Source organism: Mytilus trossulus, chromosome 10, assembly GCF_036588685.1.
Source record: "Mytilus trossulus isolate FHL-02 chromosome 10, PNRI_Mtr1.1.1.hap1, whole genome shotgun sequence".
Taxonomy (NCBI): Eukaryota; Metazoa; Mollusca; class Bivalvia; order Mytilida; family Mytilidae; genus Mytilus; species Mytilus trossulus.
This window is the reverse complement of record NC_086382.1, coordinates 40,328,976-40,347,865: the sequence shown is the minus strand read 5'-3', so window position 1 is coordinate 40,347,865 and position 18,890 is coordinate 40,328,976. Positions and strand designations below refer to the sequence as shown.

General features: G+C 31.7%; 1 protein-coding gene and 1 long non-coding RNA gene across 2 annotated transcripts in view; both read left to right on the top strand.

Moving 5' to 3' along the window:
* The window catches only part of LOC134687902 (uncharacterized), a 37,952-nt gene extending 28,404 nt beyond the window's left edge, over positions 1-9,548 (top strand). Inside the window, exons 2-5 of the mRNA XM_063548360.1 lie at positions 6,677-6,766; positions 8,101-8,183; positions 8,803-8,919; positions 9,468-9,548. Coding sequence (XP_063404430.1) covers positions 6,677-6,766; positions 8,101-8,183; positions 8,803-8,919; positions 9,468-9,548 — 371 coding nt within the window. The remainder of the gene's footprint in view (positions 1-6,676; positions 6,767-8,100; positions 8,184-8,802; positions 8,920-9,467) is intronic.
* A 642-nt stretch (positions 9,549-10,190) lies between these two features.
* On the top strand, positions 10,191-17,080 carry LOC134687348 (uncharacterized). Its single transcript, XR_010101763.1, has 3 exons — positions 10,191-10,312; positions 14,923-15,031; positions 16,511-17,080. It is a non-coding gene; the product is annotated as an uncharacterized LOC134687348 (long non-coding RNA).
* The last annotated feature ends 1,810 nt before the right edge of the window (positions 17,081-18,890 follow it).

Below are 18,890 nucleotides of genomic sequence, written 5' to 3'. Positions count from 1 at the left end.
TTTGGTTTATTTTCAGAAAACAATCTCGATAAATTAATAATTTTAAGATGAGCTGGACATTGATTACCTTTTTTATTATTTGGATATATCAGAGACAGGGTTGGCAAAGTACTACCCGCCCGGGAATTCCCGGGTGGGAAAACCCGGGTTTTCCCGGGCTGGGCAATACCAGAAATGGTTGGTACTGGGCATTACTGGGCTGTATGATTTTCTAAGCTTATTTTAACACAAAATAATAAAGACATAATAGTATTACAGCTAAATTTATACTTTTTATACAGATAACCATTGACAGTCATTTCCAGAAGAATGAAAAATTCAATTTCATTCTTTTCTATGTAGACAAGATTTTCAAATTTAAGGATACCTAGCTAATTACCAAGCATTTTTGCAATAATCCAAACTTTGAAGAAAAAAAAAATATTGTATTGTTTAAGTGGATTGTTAATTATAATTGTTATACATTTATATTGCTGAATAAACAACCTAAGGGGCCATGCCATTAACGTTTATATAATTGAAAGGGCTGATTATTGTTACATGAACAAAAATAAACAAACTGCATTCTAATCTGAAAAAACTAATTAATTAGTGGCAGTACATATACATTATTTAAATGTAACTTTTCTTACATGTATTTGTTAATTCTGAAAAGGAGTTATATTTATTAGAAAAAAGTTTTTTTTGGTTTTATATTTAGTTTTACCAATCCAGACAAAAAAAAGAGGTTATGAATATCAAAGACCAGTATTTTATATTACCCAGTATTGCACAGTATTACCCACTAAAACCCAGTAAAACCCGTTTTTTTCCAGTATTTCCCACTGGGCTGTGCAATACTCATAAAACCCGGGTTTTTGCCAACCCTGGTCAGAGAACACTTAAGTGCTGATAAAACGGCAATTTAAATAATTGGTATGTTTGGGTAGAATTAAAGGACAATCAAGTTGAACGTAAATGATCAATTTTTTTTGTATAATTTTTTTGTTTTGTTTGTTTTGTTTGTGCATGTACATGATGTAGTGGTTAATCTTTTCGTAGCTTTCTTCTGGTATTGTATACAAAATAAATAAGCTATTTTTAAAGGATCTCCAATGAGACAATGCTCCACCAATAAGGTGAAGACGATAGGAGTATGTTCAATAAGGTCCTAAAATGGTCCCCTTTTTTTTTGCGTAAATTTCAAATTCGGGTTAATTGAACAATATCACAATAAATTATAGCTAATACATTGACTAATACATTGATAGGATACAAGCCATTTTGTTGACACTTTTACGTTTCTGCGTTTCATTATAAAGTCACAAGTTGTACTCATATTGATTTTTCACGAAAAATCAATTAAAATGGGATTATTTGACAGGAAACATAGAGCGCATACGTCGACAACAAAGATCTTTTAAAATAATGTTTGTGAAGACATTTAACATGTCTTATTTGAATATTAAGCTTGTCGACGCCTGCGCTTTATGTTTCCTGGTCGTTTTTTTGGTTGAAATCGAGCTGATTTTGTCAAATTTCACCAAAATCTCTCATCTTGACCTTTTTTGGATGTTAAAATCAACGTGTTAGAATTAAACTTTGACAAAAACAGCTCTGTTAAACTTTCTCACATGTCTTTAAGGCATCTTAAAACAATTATTGTCTTGAAACCAGAAACTTTATAATGTGGGCCAAATATGACACTTACCGAACTTACTCCACTATAAGTCACCGTTTGGCCTTTAACACTGAGAAAAGTCCTTACCATACAGTCAGTTATACAAGACGGCGCAATGACAAACGAAAAAAATTCAAACGAGAATACTTATGAAAATGTATGTAAAAAATGGAAAGAAAGAAAAAACAAATATGTTACATAGCAACGACTTCTACTACTTAGTTACAGGCTATTGACTTGGGATATGCAAAGAGATAATTTGACGGGATTAAACAAGTTTGTTTGCGCTTAACCATCCCACTTACCTTGGACAGAGATGTCACAGTAAAGCACAAGTACACCCTATACAAATCAGTTGACAGAGGCTTATCTTATCAGATGAACACACATAGAAATACATATAACGAAAAAAATAGTGGACTTGGACAGGTCCTTATACATCTACATCATTTTCTTTCACTAAATAATTCAAAATTTGGTGACTATGTGGAACGCATCTCTCCCATTGAACTAGAGATAAAGAATACTATAGATACAGTTAAATTGGCTTCATATCTTGACTTACATTTAGAAATTGACAATGAGGGTCGGTTGAAAACAAAACTTTACGACAAAAAAGATGATTTCAGCTTTCCAATTGTGAACTTTCCATTGGTAAGTACCAACATTCCAGCAGCACCTGCATACGGGGTATATATCTCCCAACTGATACGATGTTCCCGTGCTTGCATTTCCTATTATTATTTTCTTGATAGAAGGTTGCTGCTCACAAGGAAGCTATTAAACCAAGAGTTTCAAATGGTGAAGTTGAAATCATCCCTTCGTAAAGTTTACGGACACCAGCACGAGTTGGTTGACCGTTATGGAATAAACGTTTCACAAATGATATCGGATATGTTCCTCACTACGTAACTACAATCCCCTTCCCTTTCATGAATGTGACCTACCGAATAAGACTATTTGCCGGATTTGATATTACATGAGCAACACGACGGGTGCCACATGTGGAGCAGGACCTGCATACCCTCCCGGAGCATCTGGGATCACCCCTAGTTTTTGGTGGGGTTCGTGTTGCTTATTCTTTGGTTTTCTATGTGGTGGCATGTGAACTGTTGTGTGTCTGTTTGTCTTTTTCATTTTTAGCCATGACGTTGTCAGTTTGTTTTAGATTTATGAGTCTGACTGTCCCTTTGGTATCTTTCGTCCCTCTTCTACACAGACTTAGTACAGATCTGAGAATACGCGTATTTACTGACAGTCTATTTAAAGCCAATACCAATTAAAGAAAAACATCATGCCCTTATATTATTGTAAGGAAGCTTGCTTGTCATGTTTCAGATTTTTTGTCAGATTTTCGAAATCCTCTGGTTTTATCCATTTGAATGCCTTGAAAAAATTTGCCCGGTGACCCCCATTTTTCTTTTTGTAAATCTTTTACATGTTTAATGATAAGCCATCTGTAAAAGTCTTACAACATTTTAATTTCTTTTTAAGTTTTTGAAAACTTCAACTTGTCAATGATAACGCTATGAAAAGTCAAGAATGAATATATTCCCGCCATAACTTCAATGGCTGATATTTTGAAAGCAAGCACGGTGACCTATATATTGTTTTAGCTCTTTTGATTCCTTTATTAACCCTTACTATGCCGTAAAGCCTATATTTAGGCTTTCTGTACTCCTTTCAAATGCCAACGGGCTTTATTTAGGCTTGACAACGGTTGCCTATTCACTGTATTTTGTCTGTTCTGTAACAATACACGGTACGTCACAGATTTGTACGGTATTACATTGAGGCTCGACACGGGGTTGAAATACTTGAATATTTCGGTTTATTACAATTATCAAACTTCTCATTGCCGCCGTTATATGACATTGACGTAATATCAAAATATGACGTCATACATGTAGAAACCATCGTAGAATAATGGCCGTTTCAAGAAATATGTGAAAGAAGCAAGCAGCTAGGACAACTAACCGTCAGTCTTTTTAAAACTAACATAATTATTCCAGTCAAGGAGAGCTGGGTTTTATAAGTTAAAAGAAAAAATATAGAACTAGTGCATATGTTAAATGAAGACAGATTATGATGACCCGTTTAGTTATCAATTTCTGTGTCATTTGGTCTGTTGTGGAAAGTTGTCACATTGGCAATCATAGCACATCTTTCCCCTCTTTCTTTTTTTAATATCATTTTGTTTTTTAAACTATGATGAAAAGACGTGATACTAGTTTAAATGAGGAACTCAAATTCTTAAATAAGACTTTTCATTTCAATGAAGTTAATTATGTTTTTTTATTTTATTATTCCAATAGTTTAAAAAAAAAAATTGCAAACCCTGCAACTTGAAAGTCCTTGAAATAAATGTTTGTGACTTTTTATCATAGTTATAGTGAACGGTCGTTTGCTCTTTTATTCTTCCGCTGACGACCTGCTGCCTGAAAATAATATTGTTGACTTCGGCACTATTTATCAAAAAATAGTGTACAGACTTCGACACAATACTTCCAAGTTTATACAACAAAAGAGCAAATATTTTAGTATATTGTTTCCAAAATAAAACCTTCTTTAAATTTAACATATTTCAGCAAATATCAATATATTTCAAAAAATGAAACTCTGATATGATGGAATAAGAACTTTTGCAATGAATTACACTTTTCACAATGCAAATCGATAAAAAGAGAGGGGGACGGAGGGTCCTGATCCCGAAATTCCGGGGTTAAAAACATGAAATCCCGAGGTCCCGAAATTAAAGAAATTTAAATTCCGATATCCCGAATTTCGACAAAAGAATTCCCGGATCCTGACGTCCCGAAAAAGGTCATGCCCCTTCCCCCTCATAAAACTATTACCGTTACTTTACAATACTGATAAAGGGTATTCAAGTACCTGCAATCAACTTCATTTCAACGTCTTACACATAAACGTCACGAATAACACTCTTTTTGATGACGTCATGTAATTTGTCAGTACATTTTGAAAATAAAATAAAAACAATGTTTTTATAATGTGAACTATGTAAACTTAATGTTTACAAAGTCAAGTACATCAACAGAGACATATACTAGGTCAGGAATGTGTATACGTATTGTATAATTTATGCGGAAAATATGCATTTTACCTCGAAATAATAGGTTTTTCTATGTATGAAAGTGATCATTATTTGGACTGAATTGTGACAGACAATCATAGAATAAAAATATGTGTGTGGGTGCACTCCCCCTTCTCCCACATAGGACAGTGGTGAACCGGCACACAATTTATAAACAAAATATGTATTATTGAAAATTATAACAATAGTATTACAATTTAACAGGAAATTCAAATATGGAATTCAGAAACAAGTTTGATTTTTTATTTTAAATCTGGGTCCCTTATTACTCGGCATATTTAAACCAAAATAATTATCAATAAACAAAACACAAATAAGACACAGTGTAGATCTGACAGTATTCGCACACTGAAAGCTAGTTCAAAACCACACAACATAAACTGTTCATGTCATTTCCGAAATCCCCAATAAGTTTATAAAAAAAATGTTTTTATGAATAGATATCGCATGCATGTTCAAAATCAGCTTTTACAACTGTTCAATATAAACATGTAAATTTTAAAATAGTTCGGATTTTGATAACACATTCTTGATCATTCTTGATGTAAAATAGGCCTAAATGTTTGATTTTCAATATTCAGGTTTAACTGATTTTTTATTAGATTCAAATTTAAAGAAAAAAATGCATCGCTTAAAATAACTACGGAACCCCTCAAATACTTTCAAAAAACCCACATTCAATTCTTCTGCTGCACCTCGGATCAAAACGATTTTTAAAACCAACTTAAGACAGTTATTGTTCGCGGCACGGTACATGCTTGTATACCTCCGGATGTGCCCCTTTCCGTGACGCTCTCTTATTGTGGACGTCATAAGAGCTACAGTTGTTTTTTTAAATACCCAAAATTTGTCTTGGCAAAGTATCGAATATATATACTAGTGTTTTAAAAAGTTAAGACCAGTTCTATGTAACCACCAAAAAAACCATGCCAGGGTATAACAGCAAACTGCGTAAAAATTTGCAGGAATAATTTATGAACCATTAAATCACTTTTTTTTTAAATTTTTTGTTCTTGTTATGTTTTGTTGCTATGGCTACCAATCATTAGATATGTGCGTACCTGAAAAGTACAGGTACAATAAAATTAATATTTTTCTGTTTTTGTGAAAAATTTTAAGGCACTTATTTTTTTTCTATTAAATTGCCTTGCATATTGATTGAAAAAAATAATAAGATTTTCAAAAGATTTGTCTTCATGAAAGGAATAAAAGACAATTTATATCAGTATATGTCATGTTGCCATCTTGAAATATGAATGTATATTTAAAAAAGCAGAGGGCATTTGCCTATATCAGTTATATGAAATTGTTCTCTAAAAATATGGTTTTATTTCTGTAAAAAAATTAGAATGGGATCATGAAGACATTTCGAGAAAACTGATTTTAAAATAACCAGTTTTCTGTCAAATTTGCTCTAAAATTATGTTTGAGTTGTCTCCCTTTGACAATTTTGGAACTCTCCTGTTGGAAGTACAAATAGGCGGGAAAACATAAACAAAGTTCCAGCAGATGATAGATCCAGTTAATTTAGTTTTACAGAGAAAACTGTTGATGGTGATTGTCATGTAGTATTTAAAAACTGTGGTATGACTTATAACAACCCTTGTATGATTTGCCATGCATGATGGTAGGGTTGAATGATAGCAGAACTTGTAATTTTTCTAAATCTTCCCTGCCAGATTTTCCCCATTTGGAATGTTCATCTGAACTGTATACTATTGACACTTTCAATACCGAGGATCAATCTATTTTTTTGACTTCATGTGGTATTTCACCAGGAACTGGGTTTTTATTGTTTAAAAACATTTGTTCTTCACACGTACATGAATTTCGAAATGCATACAAGAAACGATGTATGAAAAGACTCTGCAGTGTACCAAGTGTTGTATGTTACCATTCAGGCCAGAACTGCAAAACAGAAAGATATATATCATCTCCTCAAGTGAAAACTATATCTAACAACACTGGAATTGTTTTACCTGTTGGAACTGGTAAGTACGAAATTTATTTAATGCAGGTTTTCATGGGGTGACCATTAAAAAGGGGGTCATCATAACACTTTCTCTTACCTGCAAATTCCTAGAAAAACAAAATTCAATGAAACTTGCATAAAATCTTTCATGTTTTAAGCATACAATTGTCATTGTGCACCTCCTTTCTATTACAATGATTTTTATGGTGGTCCCATATGTATAGATTATAACATGCCCTTTTCCATATTGGCACTGGTATCATCCCGAGACTCCCATATCGGCCTCGAGGCTTTAGCCGAGGGTCGATATGGGTCGAGGGATGATACCCGGGCCAATATGGAAAAGACATGTTATAATCTTTTTATCACATATTTAAGTTCTGCAGAAAAGAGAAAAAAAAACGTAAATTATATCAATTCTATGATACATAAAAGGTAACATCTTAAGCAAATTATCACAAACGTGTTGTTAAGGATGCAATGACGTCACGTCATTAGGAACAGGGCACAATATGGATATGTCTTTTTTGCCCCGGGCAATTTTGAGGTTATTGCATATGCAAAACCTAATGTATTCATAACAAATATGTCATAAGCCATGATATTGCATTGGACATCACTACTAAGCAAAACATTTATGATCGGACGACACAATAGCCTTTTTCTTTACTAGAAATACAAATTTTATAAACCAACAGCCATTTGCTAATACCATATATGTTACTTATTTGGAGAAAACTTTCAAATTATAAAATCTGTCTCAGTGTGTCAATGCCTACAATGTCTACAGTAGGTCTTCATATAGATATAGGAAGATGTGGTGTGAGTGCCAATGAGACAACTCCCCATCCATATAACAATTATTTTTTTTAAAGTAAACCATTATAGGTCAATGTACATGATGTATGGCCTATTCATGCATTGTTTATCATCATTACAAATGTATGTATTATGTATTCATCCTGTATGCATTTAGCTTGCCTTCCATCTAACCCAAAGTATTTTTCACTATATTTACTTCAGTATAAAGTCACAATGCCTGATATGACAAAAAAATCAATGAAAAGAAGTTAAATTATTTCAGCATGTTACATTTAACAGACATATTTTATATTGGCCTTTTTAATCACTTACAAAACTTAATAAACTGTAATTAAGTCTAAAAGAATAATTATATATCATACATTATTATGTACTCGTGCATCTATTTTTTTTACAAATACATGTATGTACCAGGGTATGTGTTTAGGAGTCTCGGATTACATGTACATTTAAAAATACACAATCATGACAATATTTTCATCTATGATTTTGTTGAGGCAACTTCAATGATATTATTTTTTTTAAACTCAGGTCTTTGTACAAAGTGCAGAAAAAGTCTATTGAAACAAGCTCAGTGTGAGGAATTATCTTTAGATGTTTCTAAAATAGTGCAGGTAAGATCAAATATAATTATGCTTTCAAGGAAACTCTTGTACAAGTAAACAACAATTGAGTATTGTCTGCGGTATACAAAATGTATACATGTACATGCATTCACTGCACTTTTAATTCAAGGAATTTTAATATGCTAATAGTACTGTTTATGTTGAAACACCTACTTCAAGTTAACTTTTTAAAAATCACTTTTATTCATATTAGTATCAGATGGCAGATCCAGAACTTTTCATAATCCCTTGAACTGACCTAAGGGAGGGGGGGGGGGGCTCTGCAGTCATGCTTCAGTGATTCCCCACATAATCAACCAAATCCCCCCTTTTCCTGATACACCTACATTTTGTATGTGTATTAAGTACATCCTTGTACATTTATATATATATATATAGACTGCATGTCAGAAAAAATATGAAATTAAGGCAGATAATGATACAATTCGAAATTTATAAAATATGGCCACCAGAGACAGTACATGATTCTAATTTCTGAGTTTTTCTATGAAACTTTATGCCAGGTATACAATTTTTTTTTTTTACAAAATTGATGTCAAACTGCAATGATATACATGTTTAAAAATAGCTAGAGGGAAGTCAGTTAAAATATACACATTTTTTCCAGGTTGATCAGCATTCCTATTGGAGACACGAGACACATATATCTGACCATGAAATGACAGATAATGTACCAGAATTTAGCAGCAGAACTACAGTAGATAGCTATAGTCAACCTGACCATGTATGTTTACAATTGTATACTTTCAAATCCAAATACTACAACTGTGACACATCCAATTTCTGACAAACAAAAGCTTTACAGCTAATTTTCAAATGCATGTAGGGTAAGACTTTCAGTTTGGTTTGCTTGCTGGTTTTGTTTGTATAGTGACAATTTTAATTGAATTACTTGCAATCAAATTTAAATATGATATGTACTGCTTTGATAATGCATGCCTATATTGTTTGCAGATGTCAATCTTAATTACAATGCTTGAGCTAACATTTATACAAACAAAGCAAACAAGCTAGCCAAAGTTTTACTCTACAAGCATTTGGAAATTAGCTGTAATTCTTGCATATACATATACATGTACATGATGGTCAAACAAACTTTACACTAGATAATGGAAGAGTGCCCGTCACTGCCAATGAGACAACTCTCCATCCAAGTCACAATTTGTAAAACTAAACCATCATAGGTCAAAGTAAGGCCTTCAACAACAACACAATTTGCAAGTTTGAGCCTGATATTAAAAATAAATGCATTTCTTTATTGAATGTTTGCAGGTTGAAGCAGATGAAGAGCATACATGTTTGTCTATTACTTACAGGAGAAAAAGAAAGGTAAATACCAAGAAATGTTTTTGAAAGATATGATTAATATTGTATATCAGATCAAACATGTCATACTTTTCCATATTTAGATTTACAAATAAGCTATTATTTATAAACAACTAGCCCCACCATCCTTAAATTTTTCAAGCTACATGTAACATGTAGTTAAATCAGTAAAATCTGTGATTATTTACAAAGTTATATAAAAAAAAATTATCTTGTAACAGTGTTAAGCAAAAATTTGTTAAAAATAAAAAAAATAAGATGTTGTATGATGATTGCCAATGAGACAACTCTGCACAAGATACAAAAAAAACCCCAGCAATTAACAACTATAGGCCACTGTATGGCCTTCAACAATGATCAAAGACCATACCGCATAGACAGCTATAAAAGGCCCTGAAATGACAATGTAAAACAATTCCAACGAGAAAATTAACGGCCTAATTTATGTTCAAATAGGTCAAGGTCAATATAGTTGAATGCATTACTGTTTTAGATTATAGCGAAAGTTTAAAAATATGTCAAGTTACTTGAAGCTAAAATACTCTTGAATTTAGGAACATGGAGTATAAAAAAGTTAACTGTTAAAAAAAACTTGATGACATGTACATGTGTAACATACAACTGAACGTGTAAAACAATAATTATGCCCCATTAACGCAGCGACATTAAGGTGGTTTTCCCGCAAAATCGAATAAAAAAATAGTGCAGGAGTTATTTCCCCTATCTAGATCAGATTGTGTAATGGCGGGCGACTTTTGACGTTGCAGACACAGTAACAAATGTAGCAATAGGTAAGGAACGCGTATCGCATGAATAATGAAATATATGTCATATGGTGTCTTTTTTCATATTATAATGTATTTTCACATCAAGAAATAGAAATAATTTGAGTGAAAGCTGTATTTATCAAAAGAAAAATAGCAAGCGGAGTTTAAGCTCCGCCCACCTGTTTACCTTATTTGGAAAATCAATGTAGTTGCGAAGCTTGCAGTTTGCAAGTTGGTTAATTGAAAATAACTGAAGTAGCCGTGCACTTGTCAGTTTAGATTATAACGACCTGGTTAAAGTAACCGATTAGAACAAATGGAATTTTTTTTCAATATGATCCAATGTCAGGACAAAACACGACTTAGGTGTAATTTATCGCTTTCAGGTATTACAATCTAGAGATATATGTATACTAAAATGCAGAGGGCATGGCTTGTGCTCTAAGAGATTAGATTAAGGTTCCACTAAAGTCAAAATATAGGACACTTCATAAACATCTAAACTTTGCCTGTATTTTTCAACCTATAATGAATAAAGTCATTAACTATGAGAACATATATGTTCGGTGTCTTTCGTATTTTAAATAAAAAATGATGAGAATTGAAATGGGAAATGTGTCAAAGAGACAGTAACCCAACCATAGAACAGATAATAGCAGAAGGTCACCAACTTGTTTTCGTGTTCAGACGTTTTATCTTCTATGTTTCGTGTTTAGTAGGATGACTTGATGTGTGCTTCATGTTTCCCCTTATTTATTTTCCATGTTTCCTGTCATACTCTTTAATTTCTTGTGCTTTTGACATACATCATCATGATCATGTACATGACATTTTATTTTTTACGTATATATATAATAATTATTATCAGTATTAAAATTGAATAGTCACTGCATTCACTTTCCCTCTAAAATTAGAGTACATGAATGATATCAAATATCTGAACTGTGTCCCTGTTCAGTGTTCAGCTATATATATCCCCAGTAAACAGAATCGAGCCATAATGGTATTTGTAAAATTTTCATTGTGAGACCTCATGTCCAAAAGGCAGGGGAAAAACCACTTGTAATTAAGCTGTGTATTCTGTTACAACAGACAAGTGTGTACAAGCATGAAATGATGCAAATCATATCATTTATTAAATGGAAAAGGCCACAGCCTGTTTAGAAACGTCAATTTTGACGGTAGATTAAAGTCAGTCTGTCTGTTCCAGAATTGATTATTTTTGGTCGCATCTTTCTCAGGAAAATAACAAGGACTTCTAAAAATTGGTTTGAGGGTTTATATGAGTCAGCAATACTGTGTGATGCTTTTTCATATTCACCACTCAACAAATTCCTGTGTACCTTAAAATTCTTAAAGTGTATGGGGGTATCAAAAGTGATCAGTAGCTCACAGATTCACTTGTTTGTTTTATATTATTTTATATTTTTTGTGGAAGAGGGGGCTGGCTATTGTGAGCAGTGCTCTCAGCACTTCTAGTTAATCATAAAAATTACATTAAGACGAGCAAAAATGAGCAACATGCATATCCTGGGTTCATTTAATTATATCATATAAACATTAAAGTGTTTAATCCCGCTGCAAATGTTTGCACCTGTTCTAAGGCAGGAATCTGATGTACAGTAGTTGTCGTTTGTTTATGTAATTTATAAGTGTCTCTCGTTTCTTGTTTTTTATATAGATTAGACCGTTTGTTTTCCTGATTGAATGGTTTTACACTTGTAATTTTGGGGCCCTATATTGCTTGTTTATTGATGTGAGCCAAGGCTCCGTGTTGAAGGCCATACATTGACCTTCATGTATTATAATGGTTTACTTTTATAAATTGTTATTTGGATGGACATGATAGAGAGTTGTCTCATTGGCACTCAAACTACATCTTCCTACATTGTATTTCTATTGTATGGCAAAAGTGATTTTTTTTTTTTTTTTTTTTTCCAACTTTAAATATTTTATTTCACTACTGGTTGTGAACAATGTCCCTTAGCGCTACAACAATGACGCTAAGGTTCCTCCCTGTGTTGTTAATTCGCTAATGAAACCAGGGGATTTGATTAGCAAAATATATCTTAAAAGCAAAAGTGATTTCTTTATTTAAAGATATATATGATTCATTATGTTTAGTTTAAACATATTTATTTAGAGTGGATTGGGAAACAAGTTTTGCAACTTATATTAATCCCTTTCCACTTTGCGGGTGCGAGTCAGACATGGGGTCAATTACATTTGAAAGTAATTAATTACATTCAATTACAATTACAAAATCTTCAATTAAATTACACATTACATTTGACTTTTTTTACCAATGTAATTAATTACATTCCAATTACTTGGCAAATGTAATTAATTACTTCAATTACATTTGAAAGGAAAATTAAGATAAAACATTGAAAACATGCATTTATTCTATGATATGTACATAAGTATTATACATTGCTCTATAGTTATAACAATTAGACAGTGTTCAACTAGTATATACATTTTTGTATTGTGTCATATAACTTATTTAAGCATTTTCCCATTACATTTGACCATCATCAGCTTTTCAAATGTTCCATCAGCCAGTCTGCACCTTTCCGGCCTAAATGTTTTTCCAGCAGTGCTAAATAAGCGTTCAACTGGTGCAGATGTGGCTGGAATAGCTAAATATTGCACTTCTAACTTAGCTAGACGTGGTAAACGTTGACAGTTACTATGCCAATACAAAAGAGGGTCTTTTGACATATCAATACAATTATCTGACAAGTAATCATCCATTTCTGAACTTACAGAAATCCCTGAAGGGTTTCTTTTTCTTTCCACTGATGGGGCTGGCATGAAACTGAAAAGATCATACTTAGTGTCAGCTTTTTCCATCAAGTTTTTAAATTCTTCACTTTCGACAATAGAGAGTGGTAAAAGATCCCCAGCTATGAACATTATAAGAGCATTTGTCATTTCTAACTGTTTTGGATCAGACGGTGAATATTTTACAAATAAATGATACAAAAAAAGAGCACTATTTTTATTTTTTGAAATGATTTTCATTTTTATCCCAGCTTATTCAAATTATATATCTTAAATAAGTGATTTAGAAATCTGACTTCTTAAAACAAAAATAAACTTTAGTTTTAATCACAACTAATTAATTTAATAAACAAAATATTTTCCAAATTTAAATGTAAGCTATTAGAGGATATAAGATAAATGAAATCTGGTTAGAAATGAAAAAGAAGCATTATGAATTTATTAATTTTTAAAATTCTTATATAGTATTACCTTCATATGTGTAACAAAGTTGGATGTAACTTTATAACTTCCACTAATGAGGGTGCCACAATGCATACATTTTCCTTTGAAAGTATTTCCATTTTGGAAGTCATCAGGAACAGTAAAATGTTCCAGTACACTCTTGGAGCTCATTTTTAAATCTGATAAAATGTTTTCTTTCAACATTCATATATATAGTGAACAAATTTTGCAAGTGAGATTTTGTCATATGCATTATCCCTTCAAGAATTTAAACATGTACCTATAGGCCCTAGGGGTATATTTATCTCTCTCTAATTAGCCTTATATCTGTTTAACATAACTGTTATAAAAACAGTCATTATATAGTTTGTAATAAAACAAATAGCCAGAGGTTATATTTATTGGTTATTTAAGTCCTTGAATAAAGTTAATTATGTTAAATCAATGTCTTAAAATATCTATCTAAATCTACTAATTAAGGTCAAGACAGTGACTTCCTAGTGGTTTCTTTTAAAATTATGGCATGTGTCTACATTTTTTTTATCATTCAATACAAAATGAAGAATCTACCATGGTTGTGTTAATACAGAAAGTATACTGTGAAGGCTTTTCTTTGTCAGCTTACAACATTTGTTAAGATTATTGCTTTTAATAATTTTTTGAGAAAACACAAGATTTAATCTTTTGATCCAAAATTTCAAATGTAATTGACTTGTAATTGAAAAGTAATTGTCAATTACAGGCAATTTTGGCTATGTAATTAATTACATTCAATTACATGTAATTGAAAAAAATGCTCAATTACACATTACATTCAATTACATGATAAATTGTAATTAATTACAGTCAATTACAATTACATATTTCAATTACCCCATGTCTGGTGCGAGTGCTGCCTTGTAGAGGCATTTTCCTACTCTTTTTCGAAATCTACAAGGGTGTCTTTAACGTGCAAGAGATATGGCTCTCTCTTAACACGGGTCAGCCATTTATCGTCCCCGTCCGACGGACTATCATCGTTTCCTCAAGACCATACTCGCAAATGGTGTCAAGGGAGAGCCGAAAATTGAGTTCCTGAAATTTTCATCCCAAACGGGAATCGAACCAGGAACCTTTGTGTTAGCAGTCCGATGCACTAACCACTACACCACGGCTCGCTCATTATGTTACAATGTATACTCAGGTTCATAATATTTTTGACATATAGCTCTGTAATTTTTTTCACTACTTGTACATCTTTGGATTTTAAATGTTTGTCTATGAGCGTTCCTGATGAAGTTAAATCCAGACTCGGCCAGAAAAGTGCTATGGACGCATGAAATTATTGAACGTGTTGTTTTCAATTTTTCATGCTCCTTTATTTAAAAATAAAAGTATAAAATTACATTCCCTTTTTTTTTTAGGTCACCTGACAATAACAAGGACTGAGGTTACAGTATGCCATTCAAGCTGTGATGAAATATAAAGTAATGGTTTGAATTTGGAGAGCTTCATTACATGTATTATAGACAGGTAAATTGTTTTATCCTGCAATTATCCGACTATTGTACATGTACAATGGGACGACTCTCCTGAAGGGTCCATAGTTAAACAGAAATAAAAACTATATGTCATCATTTAGGCCTTATGGCCTTCAACAATGAGAAAAACACATTCTGCCACATTGTCTTCTCTAAAAGGCGCCAAATCATAATATTAATAAACCTGTTGAAGGAGAAAACTAATAGCCTTATTTATGTGAGAAAAAAGTGAATGAACAAACAAACAAACTAACAGCAACAAACAACAAGTGCTCAATTAAATATTACAGACACATACATAGTCAGGGGTACTACATGTACTTGTACAAGTTTATTTTATTTACTTGAAGTAGTAAAAAAAAAAACACATATAACACGTATAAGTAAATAGATAATGTTTGAATAATCTAGCCTTAATTTTCTCAAAAATTTACTTGTACTTGTAAGTAAACCATGTAAACATTTCTTTCAATCCTAAAAAAATCCTCAAGTTTTGAGATGTGAATCATGCCTTTAATGATTTTTCCAAGTTTGGCTCAATTTTTTTTATTTTAAGTTCAATGTTTCATCTCATTATATAAATCCATCAAAGAAACTGATTGAGCAAAGATCTTGTATATTTGTGCAAGGCCTTCAAAAATTGCTCCTTTGAGGCTTGTAAATGAGCAGTGTTGTGAAGATAACAGACAAATGGGATTTTCATTGTCTATGAAATTACACTTAAATGATTGGTAAAGACATCTGCAGAGAGTGCACAATTTAAAATTCGATTAGAGCAAAGAAATCTCAAGAATACAAGAAAGAAAAAAGGATGATTTTTTTACTTATACATTTGTACAAGTAAAACAAGTACAATGTAAAACATTCTGAATGTGTAAGGGACATAACTATGCCAATTCACTTGTATAAGTATCCTACAAATTCACTTTTTTTTTCCATTCTTCAAGAATTGCAATACAATAGTTAATGTACTTATTAATTAATATAAATCATGATCAATTTCTGAATTCAAAATGAAGTGTCTGTATATATATGTACCAGCAATAATATTTATTTACACAGACATGACAGATACGCCTATAATCATGATAATAATAATATACTGAACTTGCTACATGTAGCTAAAATTTCTTGTGGATAACTGATATTGATCATGTTGATATTGAAGTATTCCTGTCATTGTTCACATTTGGAAAAGGAGATACAAAATAATGAAGTTCAACATAATATTTAAATATTTATTACATAGTGCGCCTTATTAAATTGTGTTTGGAAATTTTTTTTTTTTGTTCAAATGTTGAATGAAGACATAACTACTGGTAAAAAAGGACGAGAATTATTTTGTAAGCATTTTAACAGTACTTTTTTGAAGAAGTGTGTTTGCACTAACTTTTGATTACTTTTCTCATATTGAAAATTTCATTCGATATATACATTGTACTTGTATTATATTTGCATTTTCATATTTCAGGGATGAAGACCGGCAGTCAGACACCAGTTAAAAGTTACTTATAACTCATCATGGCCATTATGGAAGATCTGATTAAAATTTGTTTAGAAAGCCACCAAATATGTCCATGAAAAATAGAAAAATGACAGCAATTCTACATAATGCACCGTACTAAGTAGAAGCATTGACTGTTTCAAAACCAAATGAATTGGAATTTAGTGTATTGATGCTGAAAGAAAGAGGAATATTATTAATTGGACAATTTAACTTCTTTTTCATCATTATTGAAGTTGATGTATACCATCTTAAAGAGTTTTTACTTCAGTTACAAGGAATACCAAATATACATAATAAAGGCAGTTTGGAGATTTGTGAATATTCTTAAAATAGGAATTTCAAAAAGGATTTCAGTTAAAATATTGTATTTCACGGATGTCAGAAATGTAATTTTATGTCTCTTTCATGAAATGTTTTAAAAAATCTGCAATATCTAACCAAGACGAGTGAGAGATCTACAGATAGACATATGATATTCAGTTGAACTGTAAACATGGTAAAGGGGAATTTTGAAATATTCATTTATAAGACTTCTATGAGTGTTTTGTTATTTTTATGGCAATTACAGGAAACCGATGTAAAAAGTAATTCAATATAGATATTAATCCTACCAGAAAACCTACAGATATCATATGTACATTTCAGACATATACAAATTACATCATGTACATTGTACATGTACAAATGTAAGCATGCAATTCACTGATGCACCACCTATGTAGTTACATGTACATGTAATTATAAAAGTAAGAATATGACATACATGACATATGATTGCCAATGAAACAACTCTCAATCAGAGAACAACTAGTCATATACATGTATTAGCCACCAGAGAACAAGAAAATCATATTTTGTCATGGTTTATATTTCAATCTCATTTCATAACACATACTCGCTATACAGGTTTACAAAATGTTCAAAAGCATTATAAAGTGTTTTGATTGCAGTTGTTGGTCATATTGATGTTGGCCTTCAATACTGAGTGAGACCTCTGTACAAATGTACAAATGTAACATCCACAGAATGTTTGAACCAAAAAATGTTGGATATTTATTTTTGCTTGCATTTATCATGTAGCTGCTCTTTTGTACATATGTACATTTACATACATGTTCATATGTATTTAATTTTCTACTGGTATACATGGTATACTTGGAAACTTGTGATTGAATATTTCCACAGTATAAAAATTTCTTATATCTAGCAAGATTAGCAAATGATGTTAGATATACATATACCGCATTATATTACCATATGCATACATAAAACATTGTACATGTACATTTGTATGGCAATGAGACAGCATTCCCAACACACAGACAGAAATTACCTTCTATATATTTTAAATTTGAATGTATCATACATGTAATTATGTAGTACAGCTAGAATTTGATTAAAAAAAAAGATGATGTGGTATAATTGCCAATGAAGTTTTGATTAACAATTAAGTTGTGTTATTTTTTGTGATTGGGTCAGGTAAAGATTAACCCATGAATTTTGGTAGGCAGTACATTGTAGTTCTATAAGTGTTAACATGGTTAACCCGTACATACTGATACATTGTATCATTTTATGAGTTTCCGTCCGACTATTTTCTCCTTTCCCCTATATCATGGAAATCGATTCATTCTGATTGATCTGACATTTGGGATTGTGGTTATGTATAAATTATATTAAGTTAGTTATTTCTGTATTTAGATGTATATTCTGGTACATAAAATTTCTTCTATTAGGACAGAAAAGAAATACAATTTCAGTTGACTCCAATCTCAGCAGGTGATAGGAAATAAGTTTTCTGATTTTAACATCTTTAAGATGAACATGATGAACCTGAATTAAAATATTATGGCACTTAATAATGAAAACACAATTGATTGATTGTGCTGAATGTCACATAAGCACATACAACTATTTCTTTGCTGTCCATTTGTATTTGTGGACACTTTGCACAGAAGGCAGGAATTTAATATGAAATGAGCGGCAGTAAAAAATAGGTCACTATTTCCAACTTCATGATAGAATTGTATTCTTTGATGTCTTTTGAGGTTGAGAAATTAAGATGATATATTTACAAGGCTGCAGATTGAATCATAGGTACACTGTACATGTACCTAAATCTGAAACAAATCAGATGAGATTAAAATAAGTCATATACAATGTATGCATCTGAAATAATTTTTCAAACTGATATTTCGCTTTATATATATATATATACATGTAGTGGAAGCATAAATTATAGAGCACAAATTTGTTTTTTTTTAATTTGGGGTACTCAATGTCTTATCTTTTAATCTTTACTCCAAAAGGTAGTTTGTGCAAATATTGAAACTCACACATTCTA